This window comes from Geotrypetes seraphini, chromosome 5, assembly GCF_902459505.1.
Source record: "Geotrypetes seraphini chromosome 5, aGeoSer1.1, whole genome shotgun sequence".
Lineage (NCBI taxonomy): Eukaryota > Metazoa > Chordata > Amphibia > Gymnophiona > Dermophiidae > Geotrypetes > Geotrypetes seraphini.
In genome coordinates this window covers 151,571,668-151,591,914 of record NC_047088.1, presented here as the reverse complement: position 1 = coordinate 151,591,914, position 20,247 = coordinate 151,571,668, and the positions used below count along the sequence as shown (strand labels likewise).

The window sequence follows — 20,247 nt, the reverse complement described above, 5'->3', positions numbered from 1 at the left end:
AATTCGCCTTGAACCGCAAGGTAATGGCAGAATAAAAATCACTAATGTAATGTAATATTGGACTTTGCTGCCATCGCTGTTGGTCCTTGATTGTCCGGAGGGTTTCTTGAGCTTTCTCCGGACTTGAGGTTTGCCTCTCCCCTCCAGGGACTGTCCTACCGCTGCATCCCGCTCCACTCATGGTCCAGTCGGGGGAACTCTGTATGGCGATAACGACAGGGAAACCCAGTTTGATGGGCAGGAACTGCAAGAGAATGAAGAGAGCCGTTCTGGGAGCCAGCTTGATAGCTGGCTCAGGAAGACAAAAACCAACGGTGGTGACTCTTGAGAGTATATGGGACGCTCTCGAGAGATTGAACTCAATGGTTGCCGATCTTCCCAGGAGGTGTCTAACCTCGTGAGTACTTTGAATGGTTTGGGGAAAGTTTTGGCTAATATTAAAGAAGAATTTACTTCAGAAATTAAAAAAGTTAAGGACAATGTTGAGAATTTATAGGCTTTTTAACAAATGAGATGTTGAAAGAAAAAAACTTTACTGCATAGAAAGCTTGAACAATTAGAAAATTATAATCGCAGGTTAAACATAGTTTTTGATTTTTTTCCAAAAACTCTCAGAGTGGCGCCTTTAGAAATGTTTCAAAAATATCTCGTTGAAGTGTTGAAATTTTCTTCTGATCTTATTCCACCTTTAAATCACATATATTATTTACCTACTAAGAAACAACCAGGTGCTACCCCAGAAGGGGAAAGATTAAATTTGGTGGAACCTCTAAATGTCACTGATTTATTTGAAGCCACATTGTCTGAGGACACAGAGCTACATTGTTTCCTTTGTTTTTGAACAAGATACTAATGCCATTGTAAGATTGTACTTTCGTAACTCTCAAACATTGTTTCATGGGAAAAAGTTTGAATCTTCCCTGATGTCACAAGGAACACACAAGAATGGAGAAACCTATTCTTGGCTATGAGATCTAAACTAAACCTTAAGTTTATATACCGCATCATCTCCACGGATGTTGTGGAGCTCTGCATGGTTTACAAGAACTTAAAATATAGGAAGAGAAGGGAAAAAAAGGTTTACATGAACTTATATATAGAAGAGAAGAGTAAGGGGGGATAGAATTACATTTTAGTTTTCAATTGCTTGCGGAATAATTGGAGGGAGCCCAGGTTCCGAAGCGGGGTAGTAAGGTCGTTCCAAAGACCTGTGATTCTGAAGAGAAGGGATTTTCCCAGTTTGCCTGCATAGCAAATACTGTGTAGAGAGATCTGAGACATTAACTCTTGGGGCAGCATTTCTGTTGACATATCCATGCAAATGTTTAAGTATTTAGAAGTGAAATATGTCTTTTTTTTATGCCAGAGCATCTCCAAGCTTCCTTGGATTTTAAGAAAATGGCAGCCGGGAAAGTTTAGTAAGATCTTTTTCAGATAGTCATAAGGAAAAAGGGCCTATAAAAGCTCTTAAGCCTATTCCTAATGAAATGTGCTTTATTTGAGTTGTTCACTTTATGTGCTCTCCTCCTCTATATTGTGGTCTAAGCTATATTGTGGTCTCCTCTATATTGTGATTTAAGCTGTTTTGCTTTATCGGTTAAATATTTTGAATTTCCTGTAATATTTTCTATCTGTTTTGCCTGAACAAGAGATATCTTGTAAAATTATGTTAAAATTGCAATAAAGAAAAAGGGGGGATACAAATAAGAATCCTGCTTCTTTCAGAGAAATTGAATCTTTGTAAGTGAGGGGGCAAATTGAAGCCTGACTCATCTGATAATCCTGTGACCAGCAAATCAAAAGCTAGAATAACCATAGCCCAGCAATGTAGCCCTTTTCCTTGGAGGCCATGCTTCTCTGAAGAATTAATTTGGTGTTTCTTTACTCTCCTCAGAGTGAAACTGAAGCATTTTGAAAAGTTCCAGGACACAACAGAGGCCTTGGCAGGTAAATAATGAGTTCACACACAGCTGAAGTAAGTAAAACCATGTGGAGTTTTTCTGGTGTTAACACATCTATGTGGGGGGGTGTGCTGCTACCAAGAAGCTGTGGACTCATTTTGCTATTACTGGCTCATGCTGTGAAAGAGCAAAACTGCTGGTGGAACTACAGCCAGATCATAAGAAAATCTCATACAGTTGCTTCTGGTTCCCATGGAGTGCTTCTCTGAAGGGTTCTAGCTTCTAGTGAGTGTACACACCTCTGTTGTCAATGATGGATTCTTGTTGAACTGAAATACAATGATTTTATTTCAACATTTCGTCACTACCACTGAGACGACAGATTAAGTACCTCTAACAAGCTAGAACATAATATGAATGAACTGCATGTTGCAGCTGGAAGCAGGAGATTGAGAGATGGAAGATACAGCAACTGATCTCACACATGGGTTACTGGCCCTCTCTTGAAGGGGGGACAGTTTATCAATAAATAGTTGCCATAGTTATGCTGGGACCAGATCACAGCTATGAGCAAGTACAGCAAAAACAAATTGGTCCCTAGCCAGAGCTTAAGAGCTTCTTAGTCCCAGTTCTGCTGTAGCCATGGCTGAGGGAGCTTCATATGCAAATTACTTTCTTGCTTTGTTATAGCTGTGGTATGTTTTCTCACATAGCTGAAAGAGGGTTAGGCCAATGCCTTTCTATGTCATAGTTAACTTTCCTTTTAACACTTAGGCCCAGATTCACTAAAGATAGCAATTCAATCGCTGTTAGCTGATTCCTGGCCGATTTTAAAACAGCGATTGATTTCACTATCTTTTTTGCATGCAAACTCCCGACTCAATCGCTCAGTGAGTGATTGAGTCAGGACAGAGCCCTAACAGTAGTGACAGGAAAAGCAGCCTCCTGTCACAGCTGTCAGGGCTTCAATCAGGCAAATATTTTGTGTATTAAAAAGGAAAATAAAGCCCCCTCCCTCCTCCAAACCAAAATCCCTACAGCCAATGCCTGCTGCTGCAAACAGAATGGCAGGAGGGATGACGACTCCCTCCTGCCATTGGCGCTTCCCTTGCTCCCCATACTTCTAAAGTTAGGAGCAGGAGGGGTGCTCAGTCTCTCTTGCTCCTTAGGCCTCCAGCACAGTCTTCGGGAGCAGGAGGAACCGCAAAGTCCTCCTGCTTTCTGCTCCTCCACCGCAGTGCCGGCCTTAGGTCCCGCCTTGGTGCATCATGTGATGCACAGGGAGGGGCCTAAGGCCCTGATTGGCTCAGGTGCCTTGGGCGCCTCCCTTGGGAGGGGCCTGAAGCGCCTGAGCCAATCAGGGACTTCCTTAGGGCTGAGCCAACTCTGACTCCAGGTACCCAAAATTGTCTCCGACTCCACAGCCCTGTGGGCTATTCTGGATAAAAGCTCCTTAAAGCATGTGTATATTTAGTCTTGAAAATAACCTTTTTCTTGGCTTTGCTGCTTCTTTTTTCTTTTTCTATGTCTCCTTTCTTTTGTGTCTTTCATATTTGGTTAATTTCACACTTTTTGGAATAGGATACACTAGTAATTCCCAAGCCACTGCATGTAAATCTCACTTATGTATGTTCATTGTGTATAGTCTGCAAACTCAACTGGCTGGGGAGCTCTCAGGGCAGATTTGGCAACCACTAGAATTTATTATTTTTATTAATAATAATAATAATAATAATAATAACAACTTTATTCTTGTATACCGCAATACCATGGAAGTTCAATGCGGTTAACAGAAGAAGAGACTGTACATTTACAGCGAAGTTACAAACATGGCAATGATAAGGCTTATAATATATAGGTGTAACAAGGACAGACCATTTAGATAAACAGAATCTATTAAGAGAGGCCCTATAGTGGCTTGGCAGGGTAGGAGGGTTCAGAGTTTGGAGGCATTTCAAGGGGAGGGGGAGGGAAGTTAGAGGAATTTGTCAAAGAGATAGTTTTTAATGACTTCCTGAACAATTGGTAGGGTGGAGAGTTGGAAATGAGGGCGGTTAGGCAATTGTTCCATTTGCCCACTTTGAATGCTAGGGATCTATCAAGGAACCTCTTGTAGAGGCAGCCTTTTAGGGAGGGAAAGGTGAACAGGTAGGCGTTTTGTGTGCGGGAGGGGCCTGCTATTTCAAGGTGCTCAGACAGGTAGATAGGAGAAGAGCCGGTTAGAGTTTTGAAGCAGAGGCAGGCGAACTTAAAGATGATTCTTGCCTCTACTGGAAGCCAGTGGAGTTTGGTGTAATAGGGGCTTACATGGTCGTATTTTTTGAGGTCGTAAATGAGGCGAACGGCCGCATTTTGGACTATTCTTAAGCGTTTAATGGTGTTTTTATAGGATCCCAGGTAAATGATGTTGCAGTAGTCTAGAATGCTTAATATCAGAGATTGGACAAGTAGACGGAAGGAAAGGTGGTCGAAGTAACGTTTGATGGTGCGAAGTTTCCATAGGGTGCAGAAACATTTTTTCACCTGGGCGCTGGTATGGTATGATAGTACCCTCAAATTTTAGAAAGTTTCCTTCCAAGAACCTACTATATTTACATGTATCAATATGATGCCTGCATTGGGTTCTGAAGATCAGCCCAGCAGCTCCCCAATGTGTGATTAGTATGTTTAGGAAGGCACAATCCAGAGGAGCTTTCAAAAGTGCTACACATCAATCTCTGTTCAGGTAGTCATATCAAAATTTGAACACCTGAGGACTCTTAATTTGTTTGTATAGGCAGAGCTATATTCTACAAATAAATAAATAAAACGTTTCTTCAGCCTTTTCCCCCAGTATAGCACTTCTTTGGAATAAAAGTAAAAACATTATCTTCCCCTCCATCTCTGTTCATTATGATTATTGGGGAAACAATTTCTTAGCACTATTTGAAGCAGTTTCTGTATTTTACTGTAGGGTGCAGGGGATAGGTAGTTTGAGCAGGGATTTCTTTCCTCTTTCTGGAGAGCAAAGTCATGCCGTGTCAAGTGATCTAGGGCTCCCCATCTTACCATCATGGATTTTGATGGAACTTTGTATGCTGAATCTTACATGACCTGAATGAACTCTGGTAAAGTTTAAGATCCGCCAGTGGAATACTTGTGGAAATATAGCTCTTTGTTTGATACCATACCATGACCATGTACAGCAGGGGTGTCCAACTTTTTGGCTTCCCTGGGCCGCATTGGCCGAAAAAAATGTTTCTGGGGCCGCACAAACGCTGCAGCAAGACAGAGGAGGGAGCCGGCAAGACAGTAAACACCCGGGGACAGCAGAGGAAATCACTGCATCGCCCTCGATCAGGGCCGCACAAAATACTTCACGGGGCCGTAGGTTGGACACCCCTGTTACAGTATCCCTGCACAATTATGACAACTTTGAGTCAAAATATTTCATTGATCTTTGAAACTAAACAAATGAAACTTGGCAATAAGAACATAAGAACATAAGCAGTGCCTCCGCCGGGTCAGACCATAGGTCCATCCTGCCCGGCAGTCCACTCCCGCGGCGGCCCAAACAGGTCACGACCTGTCTGAATCACCAGAAGGGGCTCCCTTGCCACCTTGGTTTCTCATTGAAGTCCTATCTTCCCGTCGAAATCCTAACCCTCTGGTCTTGCACATGCACGACCTGGTTGGGTTTCTATACTTATTACCTGGTTAGCTTTCTATACTTGTGTTACATCCCAGCTCCTCCCTCAGTATCCCACGATCCCTTTATCCCTCAGGAATCCGTCCAATCCCTGTTTGAATCCCTGTACCGTACTCTGCCTGATCACTTCCTCTGGTAGCGCATTCCAAGTGTCCACGACCCTTTGGGTGAAAAAAAACTTCCTTGCATTTGTTTTGAACCTATCTCCCTTCAGTTTCTCCGAATGCCCCCTCGTACTTGTTGTCCCCTTCAGTCTGAAGAATCTGTCCCTATCCACCCTCTCTATGTCCCTCATGATCTTGAAGGTCTCTATCATATCTCCCCTGAGCCTCCTTTTTTCCAGAGAGAAGAGCCCCAGCCTATCCAACCTCTCGGCGTATGGGCAGTGTTCCAGCCCTTTTACCAGTTTCGTTGCTCTCCTTTGGACTCTCTCAAATACCCCCATGTCCTTCTTGAGGTGCGGCGACCAATACTGAACGCAGTATTCCAGATGTGGACGCACCATCGCTCAATACAATGGCATGATGACTTCCCGCGTCCTGGTTGTTATGCCCCTCTTTATGATGCCCAGCATCCTGTTGGCTTTTTTCGAGGTTGCTGCGCACTGTGCAGATGGCTTCAGTGATGCAACCACCAGCACACCCAAGTCTCTCTCAAGTCTGCTGTCTCCCAACAATGCCCCCCCCAATTTGTAGTTGAACAACGGGTTCTTTTTCCCTATATGCATGACCTTGCATTTTTCCACGTTAAAGCGCATTTGCCATTTGTTTGCCCAGTCTTCCAGCTTGTCCAGGTCCCTTTGCAGGTCCTCACACTCCTCCCTGGACCTAACTCTGCCGCACAGTTTGGTATCGTCTGCAAATTTTATAACCTTGCACTTTGCCTCCTTTTCCAGGTCATTGATAAATATGTTGAAGAGTAACGGCCCCAGCACCGATCCCTGTGGCACACCGCTTGTGACTCCCCGCCAGTCAGAATATTGGCCCTTCACTCCGACCCTCTGCAGTCTACCTGACAACCAGTGCTTGATCTATCTGTGCACATCCCCTCCCACCCCGTGGTTCCACAGCTTCCTAAGCAGCCTTTCATGTGGCACCTTGTCGAAAGCCTTTTGAAAATCGAGGTAAATGATGTCTATGGGTTCCCCATTGTCCACCCGACTGCTTATTCCCTAAAAGAAGTACAGAAGGTTCGTTAGGCACGACCTTCCCTTACAGAATCCGTGCTGGCTTGTTCTCAGTAGGCCATTCCTCTCGATGTGCTCGCAAATGCCGTCCTTGATCATTGCTTCCATCATCTTCCCTATAATTGAAGTCAGGCTCACCGGCCTGTAGTTCCCGGGGTCACCCCTCGATCCCTTCTTGAAGATAGGTGTGACATTCGCCAATTTCCAGTCCTCTGGTACCTCACCAGTTTTCAAGGATAGGTTGCAAACATGCTGGATTGTGCCCGCTATTTCTTGTCTTAGTTCCTTCAGAACCCGTGGGTGGATCCCGTCCGGGCCCGGTGATTTACCGCATTTTAACCTATCTATCTGTTTGAGGACATCCTCCTTACTTACCTCTATGTGCTCCAATTTTTCGGCCTGTTCCCCACTCATGAGCTCCTCTGAGTCCGGTATATTAGATGTGTCTTCGCTCATGAAAACCGACGAGAAGAACGTGTTCAACCTCTCAGCTACCTCTTTATCCTCCTTAATCACTCCCTTCCTATCCCCATCGTCCAACGGCCCCACCTCCTCTCTCGCTGGTCGCTTCCCCTTTACGTAACTGAAGAATGCCTTGAAGTTTTTCGCCTCCCTGGCCAGCCCCTCTTCGTATTCCCCTTTCGCTTTTCTAACCTCTCGGTGGCATTCCTTTTGGCATTTCCTGTGCGCCTGGTGATTTTCCTCCGTTGGGTCCTTTTTTCCATCTCCGGAAGGATACTTTTTTGTCATTTATTGCCCTCATTACTTCAGTTGACATCCAAACCGGGTCCTTTGATCGCTTGTTCTTGCAGCCTTTCCTGAAACTGGGGACGTACATTCTTTGTGCTTCCTGCAGGGTGTCCCTGAATAGGGTCCAGGCGCTTCCCACAGTCTCCATCCTAAAGATGTTTCTGAGCTTTCTCCCCACCATTTCCCTCATAGCAACATAGTTCCCTTTCTTGAAGTTGAGCACAGTTGTTGCGGTCCTCCTTTCTATGGGTGTCCCCCTTTCTAATGTGAATCTGATCGCGTTGTGATCACTGTTGCCTAGTGGTCCTCCCACTTCTACCCCTCATGCAGGCCCCCCTAATCCGTTTAGGATGAGGTCAAGAGTAGCACCCCCTCGCGTCGGTTCTTTGACTAGTTGCTCCATGAAGCAGTCCCTCACAGTTTCTACAAATCCTGTTTCCCTAGTGCAGTTGGAGTGACCCGTACTCCAGTCTATTCCCGGGTAGTTGAAGTCCCCCATCACTGTTACACTTCCAGTCCTGCATTCCTGTCTCAGTTCCGCTTCCAAGTCGTGTCCGACTCCTTCTGGCGTACCAGGTGGGCGATAGTACAGCCCCAGTTTTATGCCTGCACCCTTGTTTCCCGGCAATTTGACCCATAGCGATTCCAGCCCCTCTGCCTTCGTTGCCATATCCATCCCGACCGAGTGGATAGAGTCCTTTATATATAGTGCTATGCCTCCCCCCTTCTTGTGGGTCCTGTCCCTCCTGTAGAGCTTGTACCCCGGCAGCGCCACATCCCATTGATTTTCCTCTGTCCACCAGGTTTCTGCAATTCCAATTATATCTAGGTCCTCCCCCTTGGCCACAACTTCTAGTTCACCCATCTTGGCCATGAGGCTTCTTGCATTTGCGTATAAGCACCGCAGGTCCCGTAGGTCCCGTCGTTTTTCCTCCACCTCTGCATTTACCTGGGCCGCCTGCCCTTGGATTTCGGGCAGTTCTCCCGTTCCCTGTGCTTCTGCTTTGCCCTCAGCCTTTACCCTCTTAGCTTTCAGCTTCCCCACATTCCTGCCACCCCACTTCCCCGCTTTTCCTCTGGGTTTTCTAGCCCTACCGGCCCCCTCCTGGGCTATCATCCCTTGAGCCTCTGTTTGATCCCCCTCGCCTTGTGGTACCTCTATATTGCCCTCAGCTTTCGCCCTCGTGCCACCCAGTCCCCCTGTGTCTCCATGCCCCTTAGTCTTCTCCCAGCAAGCTCCCTTTACCTGATGTTTTCCTCGCTGTCTGATCATAAGATCCTCCGGTCCCTCTGCTTCCTCCCTGCAGTCAGCCCGTTCAGCATCTGTTCTGGATACTGTTGTCCGCAGCGTCAACATCAGATCAGCTGTCGGCTTTCCCCCTCTCCTCAGTTTAAAACCCTCTCGATCTCCTTCCTCACATTGGCTGCCAGTAGTCTAGTTCCCGCTGTGCTCAGGTGCAGGCCGTCCCGCCGGTAGAGCTTGCTCTTTCCCCAGAAGGACGTCCAGTTCCTCACAAAGTGGAAGCCCTCCTCCTGGCACCATCTCCTCAACCATGCATTCACAGCCTGGAGGTCTGCCTGCCTCTTTGCATCTGCTCTTGGTACAGGCAGGATCTCCGAGAATGCTATCCTCCGTGTGCTCCGCTTCAGCTTTCGTCCCAGGACCCTGAACTGGTCAGTCAGTGTGGCCATGCTGAAGTTCCTCCGGCTCACATCATTCGTTCCGACGTGGATTATTACCACAGTCTCCTCTGTCTCTGCTCCGTCCAGGATCCTCTCGATCCTATCAGTGATGTCTCATGTCTTGGCCCCTGGGAGACAAGTCACTAGCCGGTCCTCCCTTCCTCCAGCTACGTGACTGTCTACCTCTCTCAAGATCGAGTCTCCCACCACAATAGCAGACTTACCTTTCCTCAGCAACCTCCTCTGCCTCAGGTCCGTGTCCTTGGTGTAGTGCGGTGTCTCTCCCTCGGGGTCCCGGTGAGTCGCGGTCTCCTCCTCTTGCGTGGTTCCTCCGCTAGGTCCTTCCCCGGTGTCGCCTTGTGGATCCTGGGTCTCGTCTGCCGACATCCATCTGTGCAGCTGCTGGTCCCGTTCCTCCACCTTCCTATAGGCCTCCTTGATGAATCTCTCGAGGTCCCTCACCTGGTCCACAATGGGGCCTGCTCCGTCTGTGTTCTGGGTTGACCAGCTCATCGCCTCTGTGGTGCGCAGTCCCTCCAGTTCCTGGACCCTGACCCTCAATCTGCCGACCTCCATCCTCAGGCTTTCCAGTTCCTGACACCGACTGCATATGTACTCCCGCCTTCCCAAGGGGAGGTAGTCGTACATATTGCACTCTGTGCAGTATACCGGAAAGTACCTCTGGGATCCTGGGTCCTCCATCGCTCTCGTAAAGTGCTGGTGTGCTCCTGCTGATTGGAGCCTGTTATTTTGTTAGCTTCAGAATCCAACTGTCGTCACTGCAGGCGCTTCACTAAGGCACATGCGCCTTTGTCGGCGCACCGAACGGCTGAGCGCCGTTGGCGCTGTGCTCTTTTAAATGTTCCCTTTCGGTCAGGGAGAGGGGCGGAGCAGGGCTCCCACGCTGCCTCTCTTCGGGAACAATCTGGATACGCTGTCTCCCGCAATCATATAAAACTTTTTACAATCTATTCAATGAAACTAAATCGGATTTTCATTTTTTTTTAAACTAATGTATGTAAACTTCAAAGTGGTCCGAAAAAATGGATTGTTTAAAAAATTTCAAAGTTTAGCCTTCTGTGGCTCCTGTAAAAGTTTGTCTATTGTGTGACATGACTTTGTTTTCAAATATATGATTTCAACTTATAAACAAACTAATCTCATTACTTTATAATTTCAATTTAAAGTTTGAGTTTTTCAAAAAATATCAAAATTGGGTATTTTTAAACAGCTTTTATAAAAAAAAATATTCTGGAAATATTTTCAAACTAACTCTTATTAGAGCATGTTGCAGACTCTATAAAAAAGTTGTTTTTGTTTTTCAATGCAAGCAAACAGTTCCTGAAAATAAGGGTCAAATGTCATGGACATTTGCTTAGTAATGGCATACATTAACATATTAACATCGAAATATGGTCGGCTCTTCAAGTTATAAACTGTTGTTTTGTATTTTTTAATGAGGGAAATATTTGATTGTGTTGGTCCATGTTGGCATTGCCACTGATAATTCAAGAAATTTGAACCAGCAACCTCATCGCCGTAGAGGTCACGCCCGATAGCTATGCAATACCAGCCATGGGTGGGTCTCCTAGTACAGGTTCCCAAGCCTGTAGTTTTGGTTTCTTCATTGAGGTTCCAACATTTTCAGTGGGTGTCTGTCTGGTTCCCAAGTCAGTGATTGGATAGCTTAACCTAGGTTTCCAAGCCTAAGGTGGGTATTTTCTACTGGTTCCCAAGCTGAAGTTCTGACTGCTTTTATTATTCATTCATTGCATTTTGTTGAATTTATGCACCACATTTGCCAAAATAGTTGTATAATATGGCCATGTTTCATTTGTTTAGCCTCAACGGCCAAAGAAATATTTTGAATCAAAGTTGCCTAAATAGTGCAAGGATACTGTACATGGAGTATTCCTCCCTGCTAGTTGCTTCTTTGTTTAGAAAAGAGCCCAGGAGATAGAATAGAAGTTGTAAAGCAGGGGTGCCCAAAATGTCAATTGCGATCGACCGGTAGATTGGAAAGGCAACATGAGTCGAATGCGGAGCCCATCCCAGGCTCCGGGTTCGACTCGTGTTGCTTTCCCAATCTACCAGACCAATCAGCCTTCCTCTCCCCGACGTCAAAGACGACGCCGGCGGACATCCACTTTAGTCTGTTTTTTGTCAGTTCGGTGGGGGGGGGGGGGCGGCAGCAGCAGCCTGAAAAAGAAATCATCCTGGCCGGGGTCGGTGTCATGCTCCGGAGCTTCTACCTCTTCCAGCAGCCTTCCTATCTGGCCCTCTCCCTTCTACCTGCATCCGGCCACACCCCCTGCTCCGCGGCTCTCTTCGGCAACTCGGCAACAGCAGCGATCGACACAAGATTCTGATGTCGTGGCCTACCCTCTGTGAATCCCGCTTGTTTCAACTTCCTTTTTCCACAAAGGCAGGACTCCCAGGGGGAAGGATTCGATGTCGGCAGCCTGTCCTGATCACCGTTGCTGAAGAGGGCCGCAGGACAGGGTGTGTGGCTGGATGCAGGTGGAAGGGAGAGGGCCAGATGCAGGACTCATGGGTGAGGGAGGAGAAGAGAGAGAGAAAGAGAGAGGGGAGAGAAACAAAAGGAAATATTTCATACTGGGCTGGGCCGTAGTGGAGGGAGGGTGGAAAGATTTTGGCTACAGGGTGCAGTAACAAAGGAAAAGGGGGGAAAACTGAAAATGGAGATAGTGACACAAATAAGAGAAAGGATAAGTAAGACCTACTGAATAAGGATAGAGATACAGAGGGGACATTATGAGGAGGTGAAATAGAGACAGAAGTAATGCTGAAAAAGGGGGGGGGAGATAAAGACATTGAAAGGGTAAATGGTGAACATGGGGTAAAGACAAGGACAGAGACAAATGAAGATTCTGAAAAAGTGGTGAGATAGGGATATAGTTGAGATGGACACAAAGATGGGTGATGCTGGAAAATAGGTGGAATAGTAATTCTGACAGACACAGAAGGGAAATGCTGGATCAAGGAGAGATGGGGCTCAGGCTGGATGGAATAGTGAGAAATGCCTGGTTGGCCCGGAACTTTCTCTCCTACGTCAGAATTGACGTCAGGGAGCGGAATGTTGGTCAGCACGACGCTTCTGAAAGGAGAGCTTGGGGCGGCGGTGGCTTGGGGATAGAGAGTTGCACGGGGACAGAAATCCCACCTGTCCCCGCCAAAGTCTCACCCGTCCCCACCCGTCCCCGTGAGGAATCCCACCCGTCCCCTTGAGGAATCCCCTCCGTCCCCGTGAGGAATCCCCTCCGTCCCCGCCCAGAAATAGTTATTTCATTTAATTATGCTACTGAATTAAAGGCTCTGGTAGAAACCCATTTACAAATAAGCAAAAAGACTATTAATTTGGAAATATTAATTGGGAAGAATGCATACTTTGTAAACAGGTTTCTACCAGAGCCTGTTTTGTTTATAAATTTTTATCAACACAACTAATATACTACTTTATCCTGAAGCAAAAAAAAAAAAAAATTGTTTTCCTACCTTTGTTGCCTGGTTTCTGCTTTCCTCATGTTCTCATTCAGTTCCTTCCATCCACTGTCTCTCTTCCTTCTGCGTCTTCCATTTGCTCTGTTACTGTGCCTTTCTCCCCCCTTCCAAATTGGTCTGGCACCCATCTTCTTCCCTCCGCTCCCCCCATAGTCTGGCATCTGTTTTCTTCCCTGCCAGCGTCTTTTCCCCACTCTCTCTTCCCCATTTCCTTTCAGCGTCCTTCTCCCCCCTCTGTCTTCCCCATGTCCTTCCATTCAGTGTCCTTCTCCCCCCTCTGTCTTCCCCATGTCCTTTCAGTGTCCTTCTCCCCCCTCTGTCTTCCCCATGTCCTTTCAGCGTCCTTCTCCCTCTCTGTCTTCCCCATGGCCTTTCAGCGTCCTTCTCCACCACCCCCGTCTTCCCCATGGCCTTTCAGCGTCCTTCTCCACCCCCCCCCCGTCTTCCCCATGTCCTTTCAACGTCCTTCTCCACCCCTTTGTCTTCCCCAGTGCTTTCAGCGTCCTTCTCCCCCCCTCCTTCTCTCTCGCCCCGGGTGCAGCACAGCCGGCCAGGTCCCCTTACTTTTATGGCGCTTCCCCGACCGACCGACAACAGCCCTGGTCTGACAAACCTCCCTGTCCTTAACCGCGAATCTAAATTTCTTTCTTACAGCTGCTGTAAGAAGGTAATTTAGATTTGCGGTTAAGGGCAGGGAGGTTTGTCGGACCAGGGCTGTTGTCGGTCGGTCGGGGAAGCGCCATAAAAGTAAGGGGACCTGGCCGGCTGTGCTGCACCCGGGGCGGGGCGGGGCGGACTGCCCTCCTCCCTTGGTAGCCACTCGAGCCGCGAGGCTACTCCTCCTTACCTACCCTGCCTGCAGCACGGAGCCGAACGGAAGTCTTCCCGACGTCGGGAAGACTTCCGTTCGGCTCTGTGCTACAAGCAGAGCAGGTAGGGAGAAAAGCCGCGCGACTTAGTACATCCAGCCCCGCAGGAACCCCGTGACCCTTGGAGGCATCCCCATGGGATCCCCGCGAACCTAGAGGGCGTCCCCATGGGATTCCCGTGACCCTAGGGGGTGTCCCCACGGGATCCCCGTGACCCGAAGGGAGAACCCGCGGGATTCCCGTCGTCCCCGTTCCCGTGCAGCTCTCTACTTGGGGGCTGTTCCCCGATGGCGGTGGGTGGCAAACCGAGTGGCTTGGGGGAGGGCAGGGAGAAAGAAAGAAAGGGGGGCAGGCAGGGAGACAGAAAGAAGGGGGAGCAGGGAGACAAAAAGAAAGGGAGACAGAAAGAAAAAGTTGGGGGAGAGGAAACATACAAGAGGCTGAAAGAAGGGAAGAAAGATTGGATGCACAGTCTGAAGAAGAAAGTGCAACCAGAGACTCATGAAATCACCAAACAACAAAGGTAGGAAAAATGATTTTATTTTCAATTTAGTGATCAAAATGTGTCCGTTTTGAGAATTTATATCTGCTGTCTATATTTTGCACTATGGCTCCCTTTAACTAAACTGCAATAGCGTTTTTTAGCACAGGGAGCCTATGAGCATCAAGAGCAGCGCGGGGCATTCAGCGCAACTCCCTGTGCTAAAAACTGCTATCGCGGTTTAGTAAAAAGGGAGGGGGTATATTTGTCTATTTTTGTATGGTTGTTACTGAGGTGACATTACATAGAGTCATCTGCCGTGACCTCTTTGAAAAAACCCCGGAATATAAATGATAATTAACATTTTCTCTGCCTTTCATTGTGCTTTGTTTTTTTTAAATTTCATTGTTGGTAGATCATATTGACTTGGTCATTTTAAAAGTAGCTCGTACGCCCAAAAAGTGTGGGCATCCCTGTTGTAAAGGATTTCAATTGCCTTCAAGCTCAAAATCTTCATCTTGTTTATGTTTGTTCTAATCCTATGTTATGACTTTTGGCTTTGACTTTTCTCGGTAGATAACAGCATGTTTTCTTTGCTGCTGGTGATAAGTGTTTTATCATCTGCATAGCTTGAGTTGTTTATATTTCGGTCATCAACTTTGAATCTGACACGCTTCTTCCAAATTTGCTTTTCGGAAGATGGTTTCACCACACAGTTTGAACAGGTAAGGTGACAAGATGTATCCTTGCCTGACATCACGTTTTATTGGAAACCAATCAGTGTTGCCATATTCAGTTCTCACTGCAACTTCTTGATTTTCATATAGGCTCTTTATTAGCTGAGGAAATACTCCACAGAATAGCACTTGGTCGCTCTTCGATGAAGGTTCTTGACAAAGTATTCAAAGGTGGTAACACTCCAAACGAAGATCAGACTTGTCAGTTACAGATACGAAAGCTGGACACCACAGAAACAAGACAGAAAGAAGATTGTTTCATTTGAGCTTTGGTGCTGGAGAAGAATTTTAGGTGTGCCGTGGACCACCAGAAGAATTAACAAATCGATTCTGGAAGAGATCAAATTGGCTATGTCACTTGAAGCCCAAATGATGAAGTTACGAATGTCTTATTTTGGTCACACCATCAGAAGAGAGAGATCACTGGAGAAGGTCATCATGTTTGGGAAGATCAAAGGAACCGGGTGAAGAGGGCAACCTGCAATCAGATGGCTGGACACATTGAAAACAACCACGGGGATGACGCTGGAGGACCTTTCCGGACTAGCACAAAACCGATTTCTTTTTAGATCCACAATTCATCAAGTCGTTAGGACTCTTAACATGAGTCGATGGCACCTAATAGCAACTTACATGGTTGTGGTATGGTATAAAACAAAGAGCTATATCTCCATAAGTATTCCACTGGCAGATCTTAAACTTTACCAGTGTTCATTTAGGTCATGTAAGATCCAGCATACAAAGTTTCATCAAAACCCGTGATGGCAAGGTGGAGCACTTTTCTAAAATTAGATCACTTGACACAGAATGACCCAGCAGTAGCATGATCCCAGACAGTGATTGATGTTTTCTCCTATGCAGCGTCCACGGCTCTAGTGGAAGGGAAGCTCAGTAAGGGCTTGAAGAAGGTCTTGAAGAAAATCGTTGCTAAGGAAGCCCACGAGCAGCTGGCCGTATGCGATGCAAAGCTTGGGGGTGTCATTAAGGTGAGCACTGGTTTTGCATCTTTAGACTTTTGCATCATTTTGAGGGTGCTTTCAGCCTCCAAGGTATGCATGCTAGGCTTTTGCTTTCAGTGTGTTTTAGCTGTCCCTAATATGACTCTTGAGCCACATATTCTTGAAAGCATCAATAAAAGTGAATAAAGTTAATAGTTTAAATTCAGGGGTTAGTGGAGAAGTTTTGTTTGTGACTTGGCAAGACCCTGCCATTGGCCCCCTTAGTGAAGAATCAAGAAGCACAGCTTTAGTAAAAGAGGAGGTGCTAACCATTTTTGCTTTTCCATTCCTACAGGAGAAACTGAATCTAAGCTGCATCCACAGTCCCATGGTGACTGAGCTAATGCGAGGGATTCGCAATCAGGTTGAGGGACTCATCTCAGGCATTCCTGCCCGTGAGATGGCTGCCATGTCTCTTGGACTGGCACATAGGTAAGTTCTCACAAGCACACTTTATGCTTGCTTTATTGATGAATATTGGATGATGATGGTTGAGAAGGTTTCCTGTGAACCAGAGCTTATAAATCATAATGAACTATAACTTTCTTAGCCAGCTGCTGTTCTTAATAACACCTTAGTGCAACCTTGTCCTTAATAGAGCATAAAATTTCAGATGTAGTTGCATTTGCTAAAAATTGTTTCATTTTAATCTGCTAGACCAGTGGGTTATGTACCTCAACTATCAGATGGAGGTAGAGAAAAAAAGATTACCTTCCAGTGACCTCACCAGTATAAGAGGTGCAGACTGGAATCTGTCAGTATTTTTCTAACTCCAGCAGATGGTGCAGAGTGGACAAGTGCAACTGTGTGGGTTTTTTTGGTAAAGGAAGCCTGATTCCCAAGGTCACAGTCTATGTACTGTCCTCTTGGTTGATTCCCTTTGGCCTGACTAGTCTGCCAGGTTTTGAGAATCCCCTTCTCTTGTAGAGCTTGGAGGTGCTCTTGTTGATGGCCCTCTGTGCGGTGGGCCCCTTGGTGGTGCATTTTGGGGGTGAGAAACAGATTGTGCCTTTTCCACTGTGAAGTAGGTTCTTAAAACACCAGATCAGTGGGCCCTGAAAATGTCTTTTCATAATGGCCTTCCTACAGGTTGATGCCACCAATAAGACATTTGTGACCATCTTTGGGAAAAGATGACTAAATTAGTGGATTCAAAATATTGAGAATAGCCTCCACTTTTTTTTTTTCATCCAACACAAAAGGGAGACAAATTATAATACAACCATAGAGATATGGAAGATTCTCTAAATATTATAGTATCAAATGAATATCCCGCAGATCATTGTGTCCATATATAGTGTTAACAACTTCAAATAGCGGTGTGAATTTGTGGTATTGCTATAATTTGGAGAATGTGCCATGATTAGAAGGATTAAATGACCACTTATATTTTTACTTTATGGTTGCTCCAGTTGAAGTACCTTCTGTGAGCAAGTGCAAGCTTAAATGCATAAATTTTTGTGACACTGTATATGGACACAAACCCTGATCGGCAGGATATTTATTTGATACTTTTTTTTTTTTCATGGCATGGGTCCATAAACAGTCTTAAAAAGTTATCTGTTTGAACTTCTGTAACTTATTTTTTCATACTTGTATAAAAGGTGGAATTCGGACTGTTAGACCTCATTTTCTTAGCATTGGATCCACCGTTCTGCACAAATGGGTGTTATGCCTTCCTGCCAAGAGGTAGAGAGAACCAAATTCAGCTAGGAAAATCACCAGCATAAAGTAGAGGTGCTTCCTGGAACAATCCAGTATTTTATTTTACCTTCAGCAGGTGCTAGGTCATACTGACGGTGCTTCTGTCCTTGGCCCAACTCCCCACTTTGCTGGCTGCTACCTCACATCATGGATGAGCCTTATGGCCATTCTCGGGTCACAGTCTCAGGACCATACCTGGTTGATTTCAGAGCTTGGCTTTGCAGACCCCAGTTGCACTTCATAATGCTCTTGAGTTAGGCGTTGGCTTAATCCTGCGGGTCCCCATCCCCCGCTCCTCTTGCCCATTCACCCTGTTTGTGTGTGCTCCCAGGCTTTCTAAAAGTGCTTATTTCAGCAGCACATGTACAAAAAAAACCACCTCAAAAATTAATTCAGTTAGCCTGGCCAGCTTTATGCTCTTTGTGAGGGGCTCACAGATACAGTATTGAATAGCTCACTTTTATCCACATGTTTGTTTATCCCTTTGAAAAAATGTAGTAGATTGGTGAGGAAAAATTTTCCTTAACCAAAGCCATGTTGACTTTGTCTCATTAATCCATGTTTATTTGTATGCTCTGCAATTTTGTTCTTTATAATAGTTTCTACCATTTTGCCCAACACTGACATTGGACTCACCGGTTTATAACTTCCAAGATCACATCTAGAACCCTTTTTAAAAACTAGGGTTACATTGGCCACCCTCCAGTCTTCTGGTACCATGAATGATTTTTAAAGATAAACTACAAATTACTAACAAAAGCTCTGCCCTAAAGACTTCTTTGGTACATCCTGTTTGTGCAGAACGGTGGAGCTGATGCCAGGAATGAAGAAATTGTCTTGCGGGATAATTTTTTCTCCAAGTTCAAGCAGGCATAGTATTCTCACATGTGGTGAATGACATCATCCATGGATCCCGGTATAGATGTCATCTAAAGATTTAAAGTAACAGTGCACTACGCAGTGCCTGCCCTGTACACATGCAGGTGCCTTCCTGCCCAGCATTGACATGCAGGACCAACAATTACTAAGTTTTCTGCAGAACCAAGAATCTGTGTCTTTGGTATCTCTTCAGTGCGTCAAACTCTAAAGTCATTTTGTGCCTTCCCTTTATTTTCTTCTTCATAATATTTTTCTCGTTTTCAACGAGTTAAATTTGGTCAATTTTTTGCTTTTAAGTCACTTCAAGGTCTCTTTTCAACCCAGAGAGCGTCAGTGTTTTTCGGCTTACCTTTTACTTGAGCTTCTTGGGCCATAGAGCCTTTTGACTTTGCATCTGCCATTTTTCCCTCCATGTCAAAGAGGGTAATAGGACCATTTCAGGCTCTGATCCCCACAATTGGTATGTTCAGTGTCTAGGTCCTGAACATTGGGACATTGGTTATGAACTCTGTCTGCATATGCAAAAGATGACACTCAACGCAGCAAATTCAGTATTGGCATCCAGTGTGGCAGGAGATTTGGAACCCAAAGCTCAATCTGTAACACCAGCATTGGATTTGGCACTGCGTGAACCGATGCTGCATTGAGAGCATCAAACATCAGGCTCTCTGCAGAGACGAGAAAACATCGTCTTCATCCCCACCTCGCACATCAGAGGATGCTTCACGTAAGAATGCTAGGAAGCACAAACATTCCTCCTCCCACTAGGTATGGTATGATGTCTTCCCAGGCATCCACCTCTTCGACGCATAGTAAGTGTTGACACACTGTAGATCACTCTCCATTGCTACAGATTGCGTTTTCTTCCAGGCTTGCCTCAACATTGAGGTCTCCCACACATAGACAACCGGCACTACAGACTGCTTCCACGCTGATGTCTCTTTGGAGCAGACTCCGACTCTTCAGGAGGAGTTCGGGCTATGATCAAACAAGAGCTTTTGGTGATACTGCAGATTCAATCTTCACATGTTTTAATGTCTTCCATGACTACCTGTCTTAGCCCAGCCCAAGGATACATTGATTCTTTTATCGAGAATGAGGTAACACACCCCTTGCTGGACATTGAGCGTTGGATTTGGCACAGACTCATTCTATGTATGCATTGTCATTAGCAGAGGAGTTATCTCCTGGTCAGTTTCCAGTGAAACATGCATGTCGTGAGAGGTGGTCTAATGGAAGATGACTTTTACAATGAAGAATTACTTTAAAAGCTAAGTAATAGTTATTCAAATAATGAATTAGTGAATGATAAGAAGAAAAACAAAAAACTTTTTTTTTATAAGAATTCAATAAAAGTTGGACCGATTGTAGATAGAAACAACCAGAAGTATATTGTGCCTGGTTGTATTCTGAAGGTCCATACAAAAATAGCAAAAAAACCTAGTTATTGGTTGGTATCCCACAGCCTTATGAGAGTGAGTTCAGAATTAGTATGGTACACTAGTACTTGCACTGTATGATTTAGGATTTGTGTACTGTATCCCACCATTTATATCTCTTTTTGTAACCCGCCTTCTCAACTTCTCTTGAATTTACCAATGATCCAATATTGTAACCCACCTTTTATAACTCTTTTGTAATCCGCCTTGAACTGCAAGGTAATGGCAGAATAGAAATCTCTAATGTAATGTAATGTATAGTGGCCTGAATTTTGAGCAAGTTTTGCAATCATTTTGCCAATGGCTTCTGAATCTGTGAATCAGGAAGTCTTTAGTTTCTCAGATGAACAGCGGAGCTTTTTGATACAGCGCCCTACTATCCTTGATCTAGCCAGAAATGGATTGATCTA

The 20,247-nt window shown here is 45.5% G+C and overlaps 1 protein-coding gene and 1 non-coding gene across 2 annotated transcripts in view; both read left to right on the top strand.

The window, feature by feature from the left end:
* NOP58 (NOP58 ribonucleoprotein) overlaps positions 1-20,247 on the top strand; it is a 182,315-nt gene that overhangs the window by 22,369 nt on the left and 139,699 nt on the right. Inside the window, exons 3-5 of the mRNA XM_033947006.1 lie at positions 1,895-1,947; positions 15,679-15,803; positions 16,111-16,247. Coding sequence (XP_033802897.1) covers positions 1,895-1,947; positions 15,679-15,803; positions 16,111-16,247 — 315 coding nt within the window. The remainder of the gene's footprint in view (positions 1-1,894; positions 1,948-15,678; positions 15,804-16,110; positions 16,248-20,247) is intronic.
* LOC117361701 lies at positions 2,199-2,287 on the top strand. Its single transcript, XR_004539732.1, has one exon. It is a non-coding gene; the product is annotated as a small nucleolar RNA SNORD70 (small nucleolar RNA).